We start from the raw sequence: 20,382 nt of genomic DNA, 5'->3' as shown, positions 1-20,382 counted from the left end.
TGAGACCCGCTCCACTGTTAACAACACAATTAAGAAGGAGGGGAAAATGGTTTGATACAACACAAGTATGTTAGTCATACAAAAGGGAAAACAGATGGTTGTTTAATCTGGATATAAATGACTCCACAGAATCAGACCTTTTATCTCAGCAGGCAGATTGTTCCACAGAACAGGTCCACGATAAGAGAAGCTCCGTGGCCTGTTGACTTCTTTATAACCTGAGGGGCACACAGTGATCCTGTCTCCTGAGAACGCAGAACACAGGCCACATTTTGGGATTTTTTGAATGTAAGGTTTAATTAGATTGGCTAGATAGAGAGGCACTAGTACACGAAAGATGTTATATGTTAATAACAACAAAACCTTAAAATCTGGCCTTGCAGTGACAGGAAGCCAGTGAACAGAGACCACAATCAGGGTAATATGGTCAAACTTTCTGTTCCTCGTCAAAGTTCTAGCAGCAGCATTTTGAACCAGCTCTAATAATGAACTGTGGCAAGTCAGAGAATAGGATATTGCAGGAATCCAGTCTAGAAGAGTCAAAGGCTTGGAGCAGAGTCTCTGTTTCAGCCACAGACAGCATAGGATGAATCTTCACAATATTATGGAGGTGGTAGAAAGAAGTCCTAGTGATTTCCCTAATGTGTAGGTCAAAGGAAAGTGTGGGATCAGAGGTTAACCCGAGGTTTTTCACTTTATCAGTGTAATCTGCATATAATACACACATCTAGGGTGAAACATTATATGGTCAAATGGATGCCTGGTTCTCGCAGGGCCAATGACCATTTTTCCATCCATCATTCATGACTGTAGAGCTGTGATTAGTTGTGATGACTGGACACATAAATCTGATCTGATCATTTGCAAACAACAGGGTGGACAGACTGCCTCAGAAGATCTGACTTCAGGAAAAAAAAAAAAAAAAAATCAGATGTCTGTGGTCTGAACATTGGCATTGAGTAGCTGACTGGAGTCCTCCTCCTCTATGAGGTCATGCTCGCCAAGGACTAGCTGGAGCACGTGACTCCTACAGGAGCACTTTGACAATAACAAGGTTTTATTCAGTAAGTTCATGAGCAATTATAATGACAAGTTCTCCCAAGCTGAGAGGGTTTTCTCGAAGAGATTTAGCACCTAGGATGAACTTCTGCTGTGCCCCGATGTCTTGTTCATGAGGTGTGTTTAAATTGTGCCCTAAACCGGAACTCTACTGAAGCTGACCTCTCGCATAAGTCTCGGACTAGTAAAGTGCGGATCAACAATGAAATATCGGTAACTCTGATACCAGATCTTTATGCTCTAAAATCAATTCTCAAATCAAAATATCAATGCTTTTGATACTTCAGTCATTTGATGTAATGTATATCATTAACAGAAACACAGTGGAAAGTAACTGAACTTTTGAGGTTTTGTCTAAATGACACGCGGTTGGTGTCAATTATTGTGGCATTTTGTTGTGTGGGCCGCCAGAAGAGGAGGTACTGCTGGCCCACCACCAGAGGGCGCCCTGCCTGAAGTGCGGGCTTCAGGCACGAGAGGGCGCTGCTGCCACGGACACAGCCGAGGGGTGACAGCTGTCACTCATTATCTCTTGACAGCTGTCACTCATCTACACTACATCATCTCACTCCATAAAGACCGGACGTCGTCTCCACCTCGTTGCCGAGATATCATCTACCTGTGAAGGTAATTCTCTGCTGTATCTAAAACTGTGTCATAAGTCTGAACTCTTTTGCAGCCGTTTTCCTGTGGTGTGCCTTATCTGCGGGATTGGCATTTGATGTGAACAGCGATGGCTTCGCTTCACACCCAATCCAGATAAGTGGTTAACAGGAGCTGCACGAGTGTGTGATTAGAGGTGGAGGTGACTTTCCACCTTCTGACTGTTTTTGTTACTGGGTGTGCACACACCCACATCTCACTGTTTGTGCTCCTCGCCCGCAGTACCAGATCCGACAGTCGGGGACGGTGATCACCTGGGAATTCGGGACTTGGCGGCTCCAGTATTCACCGGGTTCTGTGGCGGTGGAAATCGTGTGGTCCCGGCTCTTCTCAGGACAGACGTCTTCTATCCTCGAGCCTGCCCACACGTCACCTTGGTGTATTGTCTGCTATTAGATTCTGTGATTGTCTGTATAATCGTTGTGCACATTCACAACATTAAATTGTTACCTTTTGGCTCATCTATTGACCGTTCATTTGCGCCCCCTGTTGTGGGTCCATGTCACTACACTTTCCCCAACAGGATATCTCGGCCAACGTCATGGATCCCGAGGGGCGTCAACCATCTGTTGGACAGCCAATGGAAGAGCAGGGTGCACAGGCGTCGGCTGGAGGCGTGATTGGTGAGTTGCAGCACATCCTCACCGCCTTTACTGCTCGGATGGACCTGATGACCGAGCAAAACATCATCCTTAATCGCAGGATGGAGGCTCTCACCGCGCAGGTGGAAATGCGCGCTCAGGGCGCTGCTGCAGCTCCTCCTCCTGCCGACCCGGTGCCGAATACAGACATTCCACTGGTCATTCAACGACCCCCCCCCCACCATCCCCTGAAGCATACATAAGCCTCCCAGAGCCGTACGGAGGTTGTGTAGAGACGTGCGCGGACTTTCTTATGCAGTGTTCGCTCATCTTTGCACAGCGTCCCGTGATGTACGCGTCTGATGCCAGTAAGGTGGCTTACGTGATTAATTTGCTTCGAGGTGAGGCACGCGCTTGGGCTACAGCGCTTTGGGAACAAAGTTCACAGCTCCTTGCCTCTTATACTGGGTTTGTGAGGGAGCTCAGAACCGTTTTTGATCACCCTAACAGAGGCAAAACCGCGTCTACCGTGCTGCTGTCAATGAGACAGGGGCGCCGGAGCGCAGCCGAATATGCAGTCGACTTCCGCATCACGGCTGTGAGATCCGGCTGGAATATGACTGCGCTCTGCGCCGCCTTCATAAACGGACTGTCGTCGGTCCTGAAGGAGCACCTGGTGGCTAAGGAGGAACCGCGGGATTTGGCTGAGCTTATCGATTTGGTTATACAATTGGACAATCGGTTAGAAGAACGCTGACGGGAGCGAGGCGAAGGGCGTGGTCAGGCACAAGCCGTCCCTCTTCCTCCCGGGTCCGAAAGGGAGCCGTCTTCCCCATGCTGCACAGCCACAGCGCTCCGTGTGGCCACAGCTCCCCCTGCTGACGATGCTAGGGACATGAGCAGGGCCACATTCAGACAGAGGAGGCAGGTCCGCAGGGAGTGCTTTGTCTGCAGCTCGAGTGAGCATCAGCAGTGAGACTGCCTCAAACGGTCAAAACACAAACGCCCGCCCTTAGAGACTGGGCTGAGGGGGAGTCAAAACATTCACGTGGGTCATACACATGTTTCAACACGACTCCCAGTTACAATCCTGAGCGGGGATTTAACCCTTCAAGCCCCAGCACTGGTGGACACGGGGTCAGAAGGGAATCTGCTGGATAGCAGATGGGCAAGGGAGGTAGGGCTCCCTCTGGTGGCGCTTTCTTTGCCAGTGAGGGTGCGAGCACTAGATGGCACTCTTCTCCCTTTCATCACACACAAGACACTACCTGTAACCCTGGTAGTGTCTGGGAATCACCGGGAGGAGATTGAGTTTTTTGTGACTCCTTCTACCTCCCGCGTGATTTTGGGCTTCCCATGGATGATTAAACACAATCCCCGGATTGATTGGCCGTCTGGGGTTGTGGCTCAGTGGAGCGAAACCTGCCACTGGACTTGTTTAGGATCCTCGGTTCCTCCCGGTGTACATGCTAATGAGGAGGTTAAAGTCCCTCCCAATATGACGGCGGTGCCGGTTGAGTACCACGATCTTGCTTCAGCAAGGATCTGGCGCTCACCCTTCCCCCGCACCGTCCGTACGATTGTGCCATTGATTTGGTCCCGGGCATTGAGTTCCCGTCCAGCAGGCTGTACAATCTCTCATGTCCTGAGCGCGAATCAATGGAGACCTACATCCGGGACCCATTAGCTGCCGGGTTGATCCGGAATTCCACCTCCCCGATGGGTGCAGGTTTCTTTTTTGTGGGCACGAAAGATGGCGGACTCCGTCCATGCATTGATTACAGGGGGCTGAATGACATAACGGTTCGTAATCGATACCCTTTACCCCTGTTGGATTCAGTGTTCACGCCCCTGCATGGAGCCCAAATTTTCACCAAACTGGACCTTAGGAATGCGTACCACCTGGTTCGGATCCGGAAGGGAGACGAATGGAAGACGGCATTCAACACCCCATTAGGTCATTTTGAGTACCTGGTCATGCCGTTTGGCCTCACTAACGCCCCCGCGACGTTCCAAGCATTGGTAAACGACGTCTTGCGGGACTTCCTGCACCGATTCGTCTTCGTATATCTGGATGACATACTCATCTTTTCCCCGGATCCTGAGACTCATGTCCAGCATGTACGTCAGGTCCTGCAGCAGTTGTTGGAGAACCGGCTGTTTGTGAAGGGCGAGAAGTGTGAGTTTCACCACACCTCTTTGTCCTTCCTGGGGTTCATCATCTCCTCCAACTCCGTCACCCCTGATCTGGCCAAGGTTGCGGCGGTGAGAGATTGGCCCCAACCAACAAGCCGTAGGAAGCTGCAACAGTTCCTCGGCTTTGCAAATTTCTACAGGAGGTTCATTAAGGGCTACAGTCAGGTAGTTAGCCCCCTGACAGCCCTGACCTCTCCAAAAGTCCCCTTCACCTGGTCGGATCGGTGCGAAGCTGCGTTCAAGGAGTTGAAATGCCGGTTCTTGTCTGCACCAGTTCTGGTGCAGCCCGACCCTAGCCGCCAGTTTGTGGTTGAAGTGGACGCCTCTGACTCAGGGACAGGAGCCGTACTATCCCAGAGCGGAGAGACCGATAAGGTTCTTCACCCGTGTGCCTACTTTTCTCGCAGGTTGACCCCAGCTGAACGGAACTATGATGTCGGCAATCGAGAACTCCTTGCGGTGAAAGAGGCTCTTGAGGACTGGAGACACCTGTTGGAGGGAGCGTCTGTGCCTTTCACGGTTTTCACTGACCATCGGAACCTGGAGTATATCAGGACTGCCAAGCGGCTGAACCCCAGGCAAGCCCGCTGGTCACTGTTCTTCGGGCGTTTTGACTTCCGAATCACCTACCGCCCCGGGACCAAGAACCAGAGATCGGATGCATTGTCCCGGGTGCATGAAGACAAAGTCAAGACTGAGCTGTCGGATCCACCGGAGCCCATCATTCCGGAGTCCACTATCGTGGCCACCCTCACCTGGGACGTGGAGAAGACCGTCTGGGAGGCCCTGGCACGGAGCCCGGACCCCGGAACAGGGCCGAAGAACAGACTCTATGTCCCACCAGAGGCAAGAGCTGCTGTCTTGGATTTCTGTCACGGTTCTAAGCTCTCCTGTCATCCGGGGGTGCGAAGGACTGTGGCAGTGGTCTGGCAGCGCTTCTGGTGGGTGTCCCTGGAGGCTGACATCCGGGGATATATCCAGGCCTGCACCACCTGTGCCAGGGGCAAGGCAGACCACCAGAAGGCACAGGGACTTCTTCAGCCACTTCATGTGCCTCATCGCCCCTAGTCCCACATCGGTCTGGATTTTGTCACAAGCCTCCCGCCGTCCCGGGGCATGACGACCATCTTCACGATAGTGGACCGGTTCTCCAAGGCGGCCCACTTCGTGGCCCTCCCGAAGCTCCCCACGGCCCAGGAGACTGCAGACCTCCTGGTCCACCACGTTGTCCGTCTGCATGGGATACCTACTGACATCGTCTCTGATCGTGGTCCCCAGTTTTCCTCACATGTCTGGAGGAGCTTCTGCCGGGAACTGGGGGCCACTGTGAGCCTCTCGTCCAGGTATCACCCGCAGACCAATGGACAGGCAGAATGGACCAATCAGGAATTGGAGCAAGCCCTGCGCTGTGTGACGTCCGCACACCCGACGGCCTGGAGTGAACATCTGGCCTGGATCGAGTATGCGCATAACAGCCCGGTGTCCTCTGCCACCGGCCTCTCCCCATTTGAGGTGTGTTTGGGGTATCAGCCCCCATTGTTTCCCGTGGTAGAGGGAGAGGTCGGTGTGCCCTCGGTCCAGGCCCACCTGCGGAAGTGCCGTCGGGTGTGGCCCTCCGCCCGTTCTGCCTTGTTGAAGGCCCGGACGAGGGCGAAGACCCATGCAGACTGCCGGCGATCCCCGGCCCCTGCTTACCAGCCCGGGCAGGAGGTGTGGCTATCCACGAAGGACATCCCCCTCCAGGTGGACTCCCCGAAACTCAAGGACAGGTATATTGGACCATACAAAATCCTCAAAATCCTCAGCCCTGCCGCAGTGAAGCTCCAACTCCCGGCTTCACTGCGGATCCACCCGGTCTTTCATGTGTCAAGGATCAAACCTCACCACACCTCACCCCTCTGTGCTCCCGGACCGGCGCCGCTTCCTGCCCGGATCATCGGCGGGGAGCTGGCTTGGACGGTGCGCCGGCTCCTGGACGTCCGTCGGATGTATTTGGTGGACTGGGAGGGGTATGGACCCGAAGAACGCTCCTGGGTGAAGAGGAGCTTCATCCTGGATCCCGCCCTCCTGGCCGATTTCTACCGCCGTCACCTGGACAAGCCTGGTGGGGCGCCAGGAGGCGCCCGTTGAGGGGGGGATCCTGTTGTGTGGGCCGCCAGAAGAGGAGGTACTGCTGGTCCACCACCAGAGGGCGCCCTGCCTGAAGTGCGGGCTTCAGGCACGAGAGGGCGCTGCCGCCACGGACACAGCCGGGGGGTGACCAGCTGTCACTCATTATCTCTTGACAGCTGTCACCCATCTACACTACATCATCTCACTCCATAAAGACCGACGTCGTCTCCACCTCGTTGCCGAGATATCATCTACCTGTGAAGGTAATTCTCTGCTGTATCTAAAACTGTGTCATAAGTCTGAACTCTTTTGCAGCCGTTTTCCTGTGGTGTGCCTTATCTGCGGGATTGGCGTTTGGTGTGAACAGCGACGGCTTCGCTTCACACCCAAACCAGATAAGTGGTTTAACAGGAGCTGCACGAGTGTGTGATTAGAGGTGGAGGTGACTTTCCACCTTCTGACTGTTTTTGTTACTGGGTGTGCACACACCCACATCTCACTGTTTGTGCTCCTCGCCAGCAGTACCAGATCCGACAGTCGGGGATGGTGATCACCTGGGAATTCGGGACTTGGCGGCTCCAGTATTCACCGGGTTCTGTGGCGGTAGAAATCGTGTGGTCCCGGCTCTTCTCAGGACAGACGTCTTCTATCCTCGAGCCTGCCCACACGTCACCTTGGTGTATTGTCTGCTATTAGATTCTGTGATTGTCTGTATAATCGTTGTGCACATTCACAACATTAAATTGTTACCTTTTGGCTCATGTATTGACCGTTCATTTGCGCCCCCTGTTGTGGGTCCGTGTCACTACACTTTCCCCAACAGCATTTATTTATTTAATTTAATATTTTACTGGCAATTTCAGTTTGAGTCACCTAGTATTATAAAACAGCAAGTGTTTTTGTATCCCCTTATTGTAGGCTATTGGGAGAGATTACATACATAGTTGAATCTAAATAAGCACTGCAGAGTAGCCGCATCGTTTGTTTTGCAGTGTGATCTTAAATCATTTGAAGATGATTCCCCAAGAACAGCAACATTCACAAGGGCCTAGGAGATGATTGTGAAGGAATCTCCAGTCTCTGTCCATGGTAGAAGAGCAAAGTTTCCAAGGATTTGTGAGAGCTCTTGACCCAAAATATAAACTCCCAGGAAGAAAAGCTTACAGAGACTCAGCTTGTAAAGATGTTTGATGAATGCAAAGACAAAGTAATTCTTTATGAAGCTATAATTTGAAATACATTACTTTTCTTAGATTTACCATACACATTAAGTATATTTGCACAAGGTATCTGATCGGTATCGCCGATACCAGCCTGAATTTTATTCAGTATCGGATCGGAAAGGAAATACAAAATACAAAGCTTGCACTGTGGCATAATTTCTCCAATCACAGCCACGGTAAGCATATAACTTCTGCTGGGTTGTCTGGTGTCTTGGTGGCTTCCTCACTCTTCTACTTCTTGCAATGTCACTGAGTTTTGAGAACTGTCTACTCCATGCAGATTTACCATAGATTGCCATACTGTTTGTATTTCTTTGTAATTGATTGTAAATAAAGTCCAAGACTATTCAGTGGCAACTTTCCAATCAGAGAGCCTCGTCCACAACCACCACAAAAGACTCCAAGCTGTCATTGATGTTAAAATGGGGCAATACACAGTATTAATAACCGGGGTATATAAACTTTGATCAGGTTCATTGGGGTAGTTCTCTTGTCATTTGATTTAAAAAGAGGAAACACAGTTGTTTGACAATAAATAGCTTCACCCAACCACTAACATGAGTGAAAAAAAGAGTTTTTGTGTTGTCATTCATATTCTCTTAAAAATGGCCAAAAAAAAGCAAAAATCCTGCCGGGTATGTAAACTTTGTGTGTGTGTGCGTACAAAATTGCTGCCATTCGTCCCATCTGTTTTCTCCAAACAAAAAAAAACGAACAAAACCCCAAGCAAACAAGACAAAAACAGGATATGGTTCAGCTTCACGCCATATATGCAAATTAGACCTGTGAATGAAAATAGGATCTCTCTCTCTCTCTCTCTCTCTCTCCTTGTTACACCGATATCCAATTTATTACCTGCATATTTCATTTTACACAAGGCTTGAATCATAGTCTGTAACAGTAGATGGCGGCAAAACACCATTTAGTTGTTTTTAACCAAATTCGTGTTAATGCAGACGATGCCCACTAGGGGGCACTGCATTCAAAGCTGTATAGTGCTTACGGAAGTTGTGCAACATAGATTTGAATATTTTTTGAGGGCGTCGCGTTAGCTACTGACACTATAACATGTGTTATATTGTATTTTTTGTGTTTACGCTTGTAGGTTAGCTGTTAGGGCAACGCTACACATCTAGCATGTGAGCTCATCAAGGTAAGAATATTTGGGACGAAGGCATTGTTCTACGATTAGCGTTAGCATGTTAGCCGCGGTTGCAGTAGCTGAGCTAAAGTGTTAGCTGGTGTCATTAACCATGTCCACGATCCGTCGGAAATATGTTACATCTTCGAAATATTTGGGACCGGATTTTCGGCAGTATTTTATAATTATTTTTTTTTACTCAACTTTAGCTTTCCTACTAGTTTGGCCTGGTGCTTGTTGTGAGTGGTTCACACCATCATCTGCAACTGGGCTCATTGTGTTTAAATTCAGAGACATTTCTTATAATATGGCGTTGTTTTAAAGTGTTATTTTAATGATTTTCAGTATTTAAAGTTTAATATAGAACCACGTAAGTCTGACACTGTAGCGTTTTAGCCTAGCATGATGCTAATCTAGAAATTGTTCCGCTTTGCAGACTGTTCCTTTACTATGAGCGCCCTATTAATCCAGCCGTCGGAGTCGAGCACAGCATGCAGGTCACTACCTGGAGAGGGGAATCAGGTACAATAAAAAGCTTTACTTGCACACTTTTCTCACATGTGTTGCATTTGATGCTGAGCAGCGGCACTGTCTTTCAGGTGCAACCCAAAGCACCTCTCCTGCAGATTCTGCGTGTGGCTGGAGCCCAGGAAGATGTCTTCACACTCAAAGAGGTGATCTGTCATGCAAATGAGTAGTTTGTCCCTTAAAGCCTTACTCCCACCGAATAATAAATTTGCCAGAAATTTCAGTGATTATTTGAGTAATGGTCCACGTATAAATCTATCACACTTCTGCTATGAAGAATCTTTTGTGTGCCACTAAGTATCTCGCATATGCCAGGTATCAGTCGACCTAATCAACCACGACAGACCTGTCATTTGAGCTCCATCCAGCCTTGGAATGGGTCGTGTAGCGCCATGGGTTTGGTCCAACCCTCCACCCCTCCCACACTTGTCCCTTTAAAGTGTGGGTTTTCACTTCACAGCATCCATTCAAAATGTTATCATATTTTTTTAAATGCAGTCCAAAAAAAGACACTTCTGTCACAGTCCACTGGTGTGCGCATCTGTGCATCAGGCTGCAGTTCACCAGTGTTAGTCATTAAATGCAGCATTTCTGCGTGTTCACCCAGCTAGTCTTGCGTGCAAGTCGTTGCATCAGTGTGCACACAGCAGAGCTTATCTGATCCAGTGATCAAAGTCTTACGGAAATTACCAGAATTCCAGGTTTTTACTCACATGGTAAACGTTTCCGGGTTATTTTTGATAAGAGACACCAAAATCCATTCATTCAGTTAAATAAATAAAAATAAACAAAACTGTGTTTCGCTTTGAAGTTATTAATTCCGACTGGACTCTATCGTTCTAACTTGACTCGGCAGAGAGCCGCGCAGCATTTGGAGCTGTGTGAACAGAACGGAGGACAATTCTCGTTTCTTTCTCACAACAAGACCCAGTTAGTAACATTAATCTGCACAAAAGTGACTCACGATTTCACATATTCAGGGATGAAAGTGGTGAAAAACAAAAAAAGCTGAAACCCAAAATTACCCCCCAACACCACCCGCACAAAAATATATATATATATATTTTAATATTTATTTCATTCATTTAAAAGAAAAACAAAAGCACCACAATACCAGAATGAAAAGGAGCAGAAAGAAGAACAAGTCTTATGATTTCTGCCCCTTTTAACAATACAATCTTTCAATATACAGCATCATAGTCAACATTATTTAACAGATTGCATTTCTTTAACTTGTCACATACCACTGACCCATTTCATAATTATGACCATTAATTAATAGATTACATCACTGATAGGTTACATTTAAACTTAAGACACTCCAAACATTAAGTTTACTTTTTTTTTTTTGACTTTCTTGCAGCCCACTGACTTACTTCATAGTTTCATACTTACTTAATACATCTAATTTAATATGTTTTTTAAATAATTTAAGCGACCTTAATTCTTTAATTTCTTTATTAAGATTGTTCCATAATTTGACACCATTTACTGCAATACTCCTTTCCTTTACTTTGGTTCTAAATCTTGTTTTTTTAAAGACTTCTATTCCTTTCAATTTATAACTACTTACTCTTTTTTCAAACATATTTTGAATGTTTGTTGGTAAAGTATTTTTATTAGCTTGGTACATTGTAATATTTTCAAATCGACTAAATCATGAAATTTAAGTACCCTATACTTAATAAACAATGGATTAGATGGATCTCTAAAACCACTGTTACTAATCACTTTTAAAGCTCTTTTCTGCAAATAAATAAAGGTTGTATATAGGTTGTATATGTTGATCCCCAGATTTCTACACAGTAAGTTAAATATGGGACAATCAATGAATTGTACAATGTTAATAAACCATAACTATTTAATGAATATTTTACTTTATGCAAAACAGCAATGGCTTTCGCTATTTTTCCTTTTATGTAATTTATGTGTGACTTCCATGTAAGATCTTCATCAATCATGACTCCTAAAAATTTCATTTCTTTTACCCTTTGTATATCCATTCCATCTATTTGTAATGACACATTATTTATTTTTCGCTCTATCATTAAACAATATGAAATTTGTCTTATTAATATTTAGTGACAATCTGTTTATATCAAACCAATGTTTAACTTTTTCCAACTCTGTATTTATCACTTGTGCTACTTCCTGTATATCTGATCCAGAGTAAAACAGCGTTGTATCATCAGCAAATAAAATGCTGCCAAGCACATTGGATACATTCACAAAATCATTGATATACAAAATAAACAGTTTGGGTCCAAGTACCGATCCTTGTGGTACTCCATAAATAATGTTACACAATTCTGATGTGGTATTATTTATCTGAACAAACTGTTTTCTATTTTCTAAGTAGCTTTTTACCCACTGATGTGCAACACCTCTTATTCCATATTGTTGTAACTTGTGGAGCAATCTTGAGTGGTCTATAACATCAAAAGCCTTTTTCAGGTCAATAAAAATACTTACAAAATAATCCTTATTATCTATTGTTGTTGATATTTTCTCTATTAGTTCCATAATTGCCATAGCTGTCGAATGTTTTGTTCTGAATCCATACTGAGAATTATTTAAAATATGATGTTTCTCAATAAATTTATCCAATCTTGTTACAAAAACTTTTTCCGTAATTTTAGAAAACTGTGGAAGCAATGATACTGGCCTGTAATTAGGAAAATTATGTTTGTCTCCATTTTTATATAATGGGACTACCTTTAGCAATTTTCATTTCATCTGGAAAAACCCCAGTTGACAGAGACAGATTACAAATATAAGTAAATGGTTCAATAACAATTTCTATTATACTTTTTACAGTCACCATGTCTAAATCTTCATGGTCAGTTGATCTTTTGCTTACACAGTTTTTTACAATATTTCTTATTTAATCTTTTCCACATTGTCCAGGAAAATACTGTTGACCGTATTTACCAATGTACATAATGTATCTTCTATTATTGGTTTATTTCCCACCAGACTTGACCCTACATTTGAAAAATAATCATTAAACCCATTTGCAACTTCTTTTATATAATATATCTCTTTATTTTCCTTAACAAAGTAATTTGGAATAGTTTCTTTCGTTCCATCACTCAATCACACTTTTTATAATTCCCCATGTTACCCTCATATTATCTTTACTCTTATTTAGTTTTTCACTGTAATAATCTTTTTTTTGTTTCCTAATTATTGTTAATAGTTTATTTTTATATTTTTTGTATTTATGTTCTGATTCCTTTGTTTGCAATTTTAAAAAGCACCTGTATAAACAGTTTTTCTTTGCACATTTGAATTCTGGAAGCTTTGAAATGCAGTCTGGGGCTATTCCAGACAATAAACTCCAGTGAGTGCAGCATCCGTTTAGTGAAAAAAAAACAAAACAAAACAAAAAAAACTTATTCAAATTCATTCCAGTAGTATTCTGCTTTTACTAGGATGTAGCAATTTTCTAACTTGGCAGATTGTTTTGGAGGAAATCACTGAAGAAATTAACAAATTGAAAATATGGTTTGACCGAAACAAACTGTCATTAAACTTAAATAAAACAGGGATGAAATGGAGCTGTAAGAGTCACTAGGTGTTCACAGGAAACACTTATTTATTTCTGTATGTATGTATGTATGTTCATTGTTAGTTGGTTTTATATTTTCTGTTGTGTTTTTATTCAGGTTCTTTTTTGTCTCTTTCTCTAAAATTGTATATAATCATTAGATTAGTTATTATTACTATTATTGTTGTGCTTGCTATTATTAATATATAAACAAAAATAAATTTAAAAAATATTACAGTTTGTAATACATTTGACTCTTTTACGACAACAAACGCTTGACAGCTACAACTGCTTAATGCTAACTTTGAAAAACATTGAAAATACCATAGACATGCTAACGTGTTAGCATCTGTCCCGTTTTTAAGTTATAAAATACATCTATCAACTGTTTCAGGAGACCATAACTGGTCGGTTTAACATAAAAAGGTAAATAATACTCACAGCCATATGCTCTTTAGGGTTTTAGCAGGGGAAAGCGAAAAAAAAAAAACTTAATCAACGACGCAATGATCGAAGCACTGGTTCGATTGGTTCAAGGTTCAAAGCAAAGCCGCGCTGCAGAAAAGTTGATTAATCAATCTAGAGAAATTATAATTTTCCTGACAAACACCCCCAAAAACAACGGCCACTCTGAAGGACTGATAAGGAAATCGTTAAGTAAAAAGGTTATTGATGTCGATGGATCGAATCATTTCTTAACGATACCCGAAAGGAACTGGTTCTCGATACCCATCCCTAGTCACGGCAAAGCGCGTGAGAGGGCTTGTTTATCCTTATAGTACCTCGTACACAAACTGCCCCACGCAGTTGCCAAATTTTTAACTTCTTGAAATTAGCGCCACGCTCAGAGATGAGCCTTGTTAGCTGAATATTCTGCCTGTAAGAGCCACTATTCTCCCACTTTTGTTGACTAACTGGACTCGTACCCAAAAAACATGCTACGTGGCTCATTATTCATCGTTCATTATTCGGTGGAACCAGGGGTTAAGTATTGTATCATTACAAGCTGCTGTTTTTTAACTGTCTACCTCAACATTTTGGAGTGTAACAGTTGAAACGTTATGAGCTTGAACTCATTGTACAGCTACAATTTGAGGAGTTTTGCATTCAGATTCAGTAGCATTAGAATTGTAGTCCTTTTCTGTTCTTCTTACAAACACTTACCCAGACTCGACACAGTGTTAGACATCTCATGATAGGGTTTCTTCTCTGTAGTGGTGTTGTGCGGTCATTCTGATGTAAACTGATTATATTCAAGGATTCAAAAGAATTTTATTGTCATATGCACATAGGAACATGTTCCGTGCACAATGAATTGTGTCTACTGCATTTAACCCATCCTAATTGCCAGTTAGGAGCAGAGGTCGCCTTTAGGCACCCGGGGACCAGCTCCAGATGTACATCCTTGCCTAGGTCAACAGCAGGGCTGAGCAAACCATGACCGGCCTCATGACAACAGACGACACACACAACACACATAAGCTGGCCCGGTACATGAACACATATAAAAAGCACTCACAAGGTAAAACTAGGGAGAGAAAAACCTTCATAGCTACTGCGTTAAACCACACAGCAGCAATGCAGGAAAAAAAACAATGATCACACACACAGACGAAAGACGACGAGACGACGACCGAGATTTGAAAAGTCCAGTTATCAGACAGAACACTTCGGAGGCAGCCTTTAGGCGCCATCAACGGCCTTGTTTGTCCATCCTGGAGGGAAAAGGGGCCCAGCCCTGAACAGTCCACTGTCCACAGTCAACGTCAGAGCTGGAGAAGGTAAGGGTGGGGGGAGACCAGGGAGCGAGGCTTAAGTGTTGTTCTTCAGGAGGTTTTTATCACAGTGGCCTTGAAGTGCAGCTGTGTTTTGGGAAGCCGAATGAATATCCAGATTAGCAGACGCCTGAAAGATTCCACAGTCTGAAACAGAGTGGCTTTCAATACATCTGAATATAGGAGATGTGGTCATTACTGACGATCAAAGCGGTTTTCCAGTGCAGCCATCCTCCGAGATGCTTTCCAACGTGCGGTTAACACCCGCCGTCTGAGCTGACACTGCCCTTCCAATCAAATCAATCATGTGGGGCAGTCTGGACGGGCCAGTTATTGCCGCTTCCACCTTCTTATTTTCCGGTAAACCAGCGCTATGCCCGCCTCCACAGCAGAAAGCCGGTCACCACCGAGCCAAATATATACACATCTTCGACGTCCTCCACAGACAGCGTGTAAAGACACATGACCTGCACGTAACCCATCACGTGTCCCGGCAGGACAGGTCGGGTCCTCCGCCCCGAGTGTCTTGTAGAAAAAATAGTGTCAATTGCGTTCAGAGACCACGTTAACAGATCCATTTTTGCCGTTTTCCAGAAGAGCAAAGTTGGCAGCCTCACAGACAACACACCACAGAAGCAGGAAAGATGGGGAGGGAGGGAGAGAGGAAAAATGCGTCCGTCTCGGCCGAGAGCAAGGAGGCAAAAAAATAAATAAAAACTGATCCTGTCTTGTCTGTTCATAAAATGGACAGCACTGATAGTCGAGAGGCGCAGAGAAACATATTAAAATGAAGGCGTATGAAATCTCCACTTGGATTTCATGCTTTGTAAAAGGTTTTAAATGCATTTATTTATTTTTAACATGGTAACATATTAACATAATGTTGGATGCACTCATCGTATTGGATTCTTGTTGGATAAAAATGTTCCCTGTGGTTGCATGTTGATGTTTAGTATTATCCATTGTTTTGTGTAGGTGATGCACTACTTGGGTCAGTACATCATGGGAAAGCAGCTGTATGATAAACAGAGGCAGCACATTGTCCACTGCCAAGATGATCCTTTGGGAGAACTGCTGGAAGTGGAGAGTTTTTCTGTCAAAAACCCCAGGTAAACACACCCTGCTTATGCTGGATCTCTCTCCCTCTACAAGTGGGTTTGTCCTTATCACAATTTTTGGTCAAGAATGAAATTGAAAGTTTCCCTTTTAACATACTTGCTCAGTACACTAAAATATTTATTAAGATCACATTCCAACTATTTAAATATTTGATGAAGAATTTAACATAGTGTAGGCCACCCAATCTGTGTATGACAACTGCATTGTCTAACAAAAGGTGGCATTCTGAATGTATCGAGGATCACAAAGCCAATACTGACCTGTCGGGGTGGGGCAGACATTGCTACATCCAAGCAATATACTGTTCTAAAATGAGGAATAACATCCTAAATTCTTGTTTTCTAATGTTGCAGCCCAGTGTATGAGATGCTCAAGAAATACCTGGTTGTACTTAGTGCTGGTAAGTGATACCTTCATTTTGAAATTTTTTTTATTGGGGAAATTGTCAGTTAAGCATTGTATGAAAGCATTAAACTAACTTGTGTCCAGTGAATCATACAGAATCCTGAGTATATGGTGGTTATGTGTCTGACACATTCTTTCCTTGTATCCCAGAAAGAGTTTTCTTATTCCATACATGGAGTGCTTGTGACAGTTTGTGCTTTTTTGTGGGATAAGTGGATTCTGTGTAGGAACACATGTATGTCATTGTCCAACTTGTCCTACAGATCCGCAGTGAGAGAGTTCATTAAAAGTGTGAGTGTGCTACAATTAAAGGGTGGGGATGTCCTTTTTCTGTTACTGTGTCTTATCTGAAATGCAGACGCTGCAGAGAATCTTTCTGTGAGCCGTGAATGTGTTGAGGGCGGAGTGGAGGATCACGGTCAGGTAAAGCTGAAGCATGGTGCTCAGGAGAAACAGAGACCCCCAAGTTTTTCTTACCCTCATTACACACAGCCCTTCTAATATATAAACTGGGCCAGTGTCTTTGTAGCAGTTGAAAAATGGTACAGTTTTGGTCCAAGTTGTAGAATGTGTTAACCCAGGGTTCTAGCTAGGATAAAATTTTAGTGTAGTGGTAATGTCGAGGAAGCGAAGCAACCGGAGGGGGGCCTTTGAAAATTTAAGCTAAAAATTGGCCATTCTTGGGGTACCCAAAGGGGAAAAGTCAGGTACGACAGCCCAAGTCCCTTCATCGTGTCCAGAAGGCTGGGGAAGCTTGTTGCGTGGGCAATCTCATTCTGGGTTAGCTAGTACATGGCCCTCAGTGAGGCAGTCGGAGTCCCTAGACATTTTTAAGTCAAGACTTAAAACCTATTTTTATTCTCTTTCTTATGAGTAGTTTTTATTTTATGTTTTATTCTTTTACTTTTTTAAATTAGGTATTTAAAAATTTTTATTTTTTTTTTATGCTGAACTGTTCTGTGTGAGGCACCTTAAGATGGCTTTTGTTGTAATTTGGTGCTTTATAAGCTGATTAAATTGAAATTGAACATTTTATTGCGTCTTACAGTAAATAAATATGAAATTGGTTACTGGATCCTTAAACTCTGGACATAATAAACTCTACAGGGTGGATCCTTGATCTCTAGACATAAACAGAAATAAAATGTTTGTTTTTGTCAAAAGCATTTCCTTTCAGACATTATTATTGGCATGAATGTCTTTCTGTACCTATGAGCTGAGGTCTTGCAGCTGTACTGCACTTCAGGTTCATAAAGAATGCAGGACGTCTCATTTTGGGAGGAAAAAAACGTTTTAGTCAATTGTAGTTTCTGTATTGCAACGTTTGTAAAGAGGTGTCATTTTATTTAAAGGGGCAATTTGTTTTGAAGTTATTAATTACGAGCGAACTCTGTCTCAGCAGAGAGCCACGCAGCATTTGGAGCTGTGCCAATGGAACATAGGACGATTCTTGTTTGTTGGCTACGAGACAAGAGTCCCGGTTATAGTGACTTTAAAACACATAAAAGTGACTCATAATATTTTAATGCCTATGAGGGGTTAAGAAGCGGACTTACTGCTTCTGAAGAGCAGCGAATCAAAAAAGCGGTCTTCAGAATCGAAGCATTGCTTCATTAATTCACGCTTCAAACTGGAGTCGCGCCCTGAGAAACGGTTGATTACAGACCGCATAATGGTCCAAAATGATAGCGTAAGGGGCCGTAACGCACGTTTGTGCTAGCTAGAACCCTGTATCCTGTATACTGGCGTGAGACCAGTACATTTATGGTATAGCACCAGTTCATCAAGAGCTTTCAGAGTGGAAAGTGAGCTCTTGACTGCTTGTGTGTAATGAGGTGGTTAAAAGGGTCTGCTGTCTCCGTCGGTGTGCATTTGTACAGAGTGGCACCGTCTCTGTACAACCCATCCTTGGTCTGGTCTGGTGGTGTTTCCAACGCTGTTGTGACCCACCAGTTCCTTCCAATGGATGGGGGGGCAGAGTCACTGTCTCTGTCTGTCAGAGTTCTCTTCTCTGCTCCAGTCTGGAGGATCTCAGCTCCTGTTCAAGTCACGGGCCAAATGATTGTCTGAAGCCTTCACTATCCTCCCCCTTCTTCACCAACCCCATGTTCCAAAACTCTTCTGTCCAATTTTGTACCATTCTTCAACATTACTGTGCTACATTTAAGGCTTTCCGTCTGTGAATTCAGGGTTGTTTTTTTTTTGTTTTTTTGTTTGGTGATTCACATTTGAATTATGCCTTTTCTATAAGCTGATAAATGAAATTCTGAATTACAGTGTTCAATCTCCTTATGACTTTTGACCTTATGAATTTTCCTGCCATGAACACTGTATGTGTTTTCTGTCTCTCAACATGTTAAATACAGTTGTGGTCAGATGTTTACATACATTCATCATGGACAAGAAAATCATGGCAGGTGCTTTTTGAGCCATTTTTCTGGAGCGAAATGATTGTACCACATTCATGTTAACAGGAAAAACCCTCAAGAATATGTTGTCCAACTCTAATGTATTTGGGGCAGTGGTGTAACAGATCACGGTTGATCCGTATGGACTGCTCCCCACAGTTTGGAAAGTATGTGAGCCGTGGATTAATTGCAGACTTCATGTGTGATTTATTTATTTATTTATTTATTTTTTTTTGTGTGTGTCGTATTGAGTCATTTTTAAAGTAATAAGTACTGATTTCAGTGCATTCGCAGTAAAAGAACAGCCTTCTTCACTATGATCCTTGTTAATGACAGTGAAAAGTGTGAGTGGAAGAAATACAGATGCATGTTCACGCATCCTGCTAAAACAGTTTTGTGCTCCACTACAGAGAGCAGGCTTCTCACACACCTGGATCAAAATCTGACACACTCAAAAAAAAAAAAAAAAAAAAAAAAATTAAGAGTTGAGTTTGAAGTGTCTGTCGGCTCTTCCCTGTTCAGTCAAGTTAAATGCATGTGCATAGCCACGCTGAAGAAATTCTGTAGCTCCGGAAAATGACAACCGTATTCCCAACTTTTCTATGCATCTACTTGGCAGGTCCAGTTACTCGAAAGAATGCCAGTCAGTGATGGAAGAACAAATTTATCCTGAACGGGTTAAAAATAACATTGTCATTGTTTTATATACATATATATATATATATATATATATATATATACTCAACAAAAATATAAACGCAACACTTTTGGTTTTGCTCCCATTTTGTATGAGATGAACTCAAAGATCTAAAACTTTTTCCACATACAATATCACCATTTCCCTCAAATATTGTTCACAAACCAGTCGAAATCTGTCATAGTGAGCACTTCTCCTTTGCTGAGATAATCCATCCCACCTCACAGGTGTGCCATACCAAGATGCTGATTAGACACCATGAGTAGTGCACAGGTGTGCCTTAGACTGCCCACAAAAAAGGCCACTCTGAAAGGTGCAGTTTTATCACACAGCACAATGCCACAGATGTCGCAAGATTTGAGGGAGCGTGCAATTGGCATGCTGACAGCAGGAATGTCAACCAGAGCTGTTGCTCGTGTATTGAATGTTCATTTCTCTACCATAAGCCGTCTCCAAAGGCGTTTCAGAGAATTTGGCAGTACATCCAACCAGCCTCACAACCGTTGACCACGTGTAACCACACCAGCCCAGGACCTCCACATCCAGCATGTTCACCTCCAAGATCGTCTGAGACCAGCCACTCGGACAGCTGCTGAAACAATCGGTTTGCATAACCAAAGAATTTCTGCACAAACTGTCAGAAACCGTCTCAGGGAAGCTCATCTGCATGCTCGTCGTCCTCATCCGGGTCTCGACCTGACTCCAGTTCGTCGTCGTAACTGACTTGAGTGGGCAAATGCTGCACATTTGCTGGCATTTGGCACATTGGAGAGGTGTTCTCTTCACGGATGATGCGAAGGAGATGTGTTGCACTGCATGAGGCAAATGGTGGTCACACCAGATACTGACTGGTATCCCCCCCAATAAAACAAAACTGCACCTTTCAGAGTGGCCTTTTATTGTGGGCAGTCTAAGGCACACCTGT

At 43.9% G+C, this 20,382-nt stretch overlaps 1 protein-coding gene across 2 annotated transcripts in view; it reads left to right on the top strand.

Moving 5' to 3' along the window:
- Positions 1–8,821: 8,821 nt before the first annotated feature.
- The window catches only part of mdm4 (MDM4 regulator of p53), an 80,537-nt gene continuing 68,976 nt past the window's right edge, over positions 8,822–20,382 (top strand). For both annotated transcript variants that reach the window (XM_034166942.1, XM_034166941.1), the window contains exons 1-4: positions 8,822–8,987; positions 9,412–9,497; positions 9,575–9,649; positions 15,804–15,937. In XM_034166942.1, coding sequence (XP_034022833.1) covers positions 9,426–9,497; positions 9,575–9,649; positions 15,804–15,937 — 281 coding nt within the window. In that variant the 5' untranslated portion in view covers positions 8,822–8,987; positions 9,412–9,425. The remainder of the gene's footprint in view (positions 8,988–9,411; positions 9,498–9,574; positions 9,650–15,803; positions 15,938–20,382) is intronic.

This window comes from Thalassophryne amazonica, chromosome 3 (assembly GCF_902500255.1).
Source record: "Thalassophryne amazonica chromosome 3, fThaAma1.1, whole genome shotgun sequence".
Taxonomy (NCBI): Eukaryota; Metazoa; Chordata; class Actinopteri; order Batrachoidiformes; family Batrachoididae; genus Thalassophryne; species Thalassophryne amazonica.
Note: the sequence above shows the minus strand (reverse complement) of the source record. Positions and strands in the feature narration are given on the sequence as shown.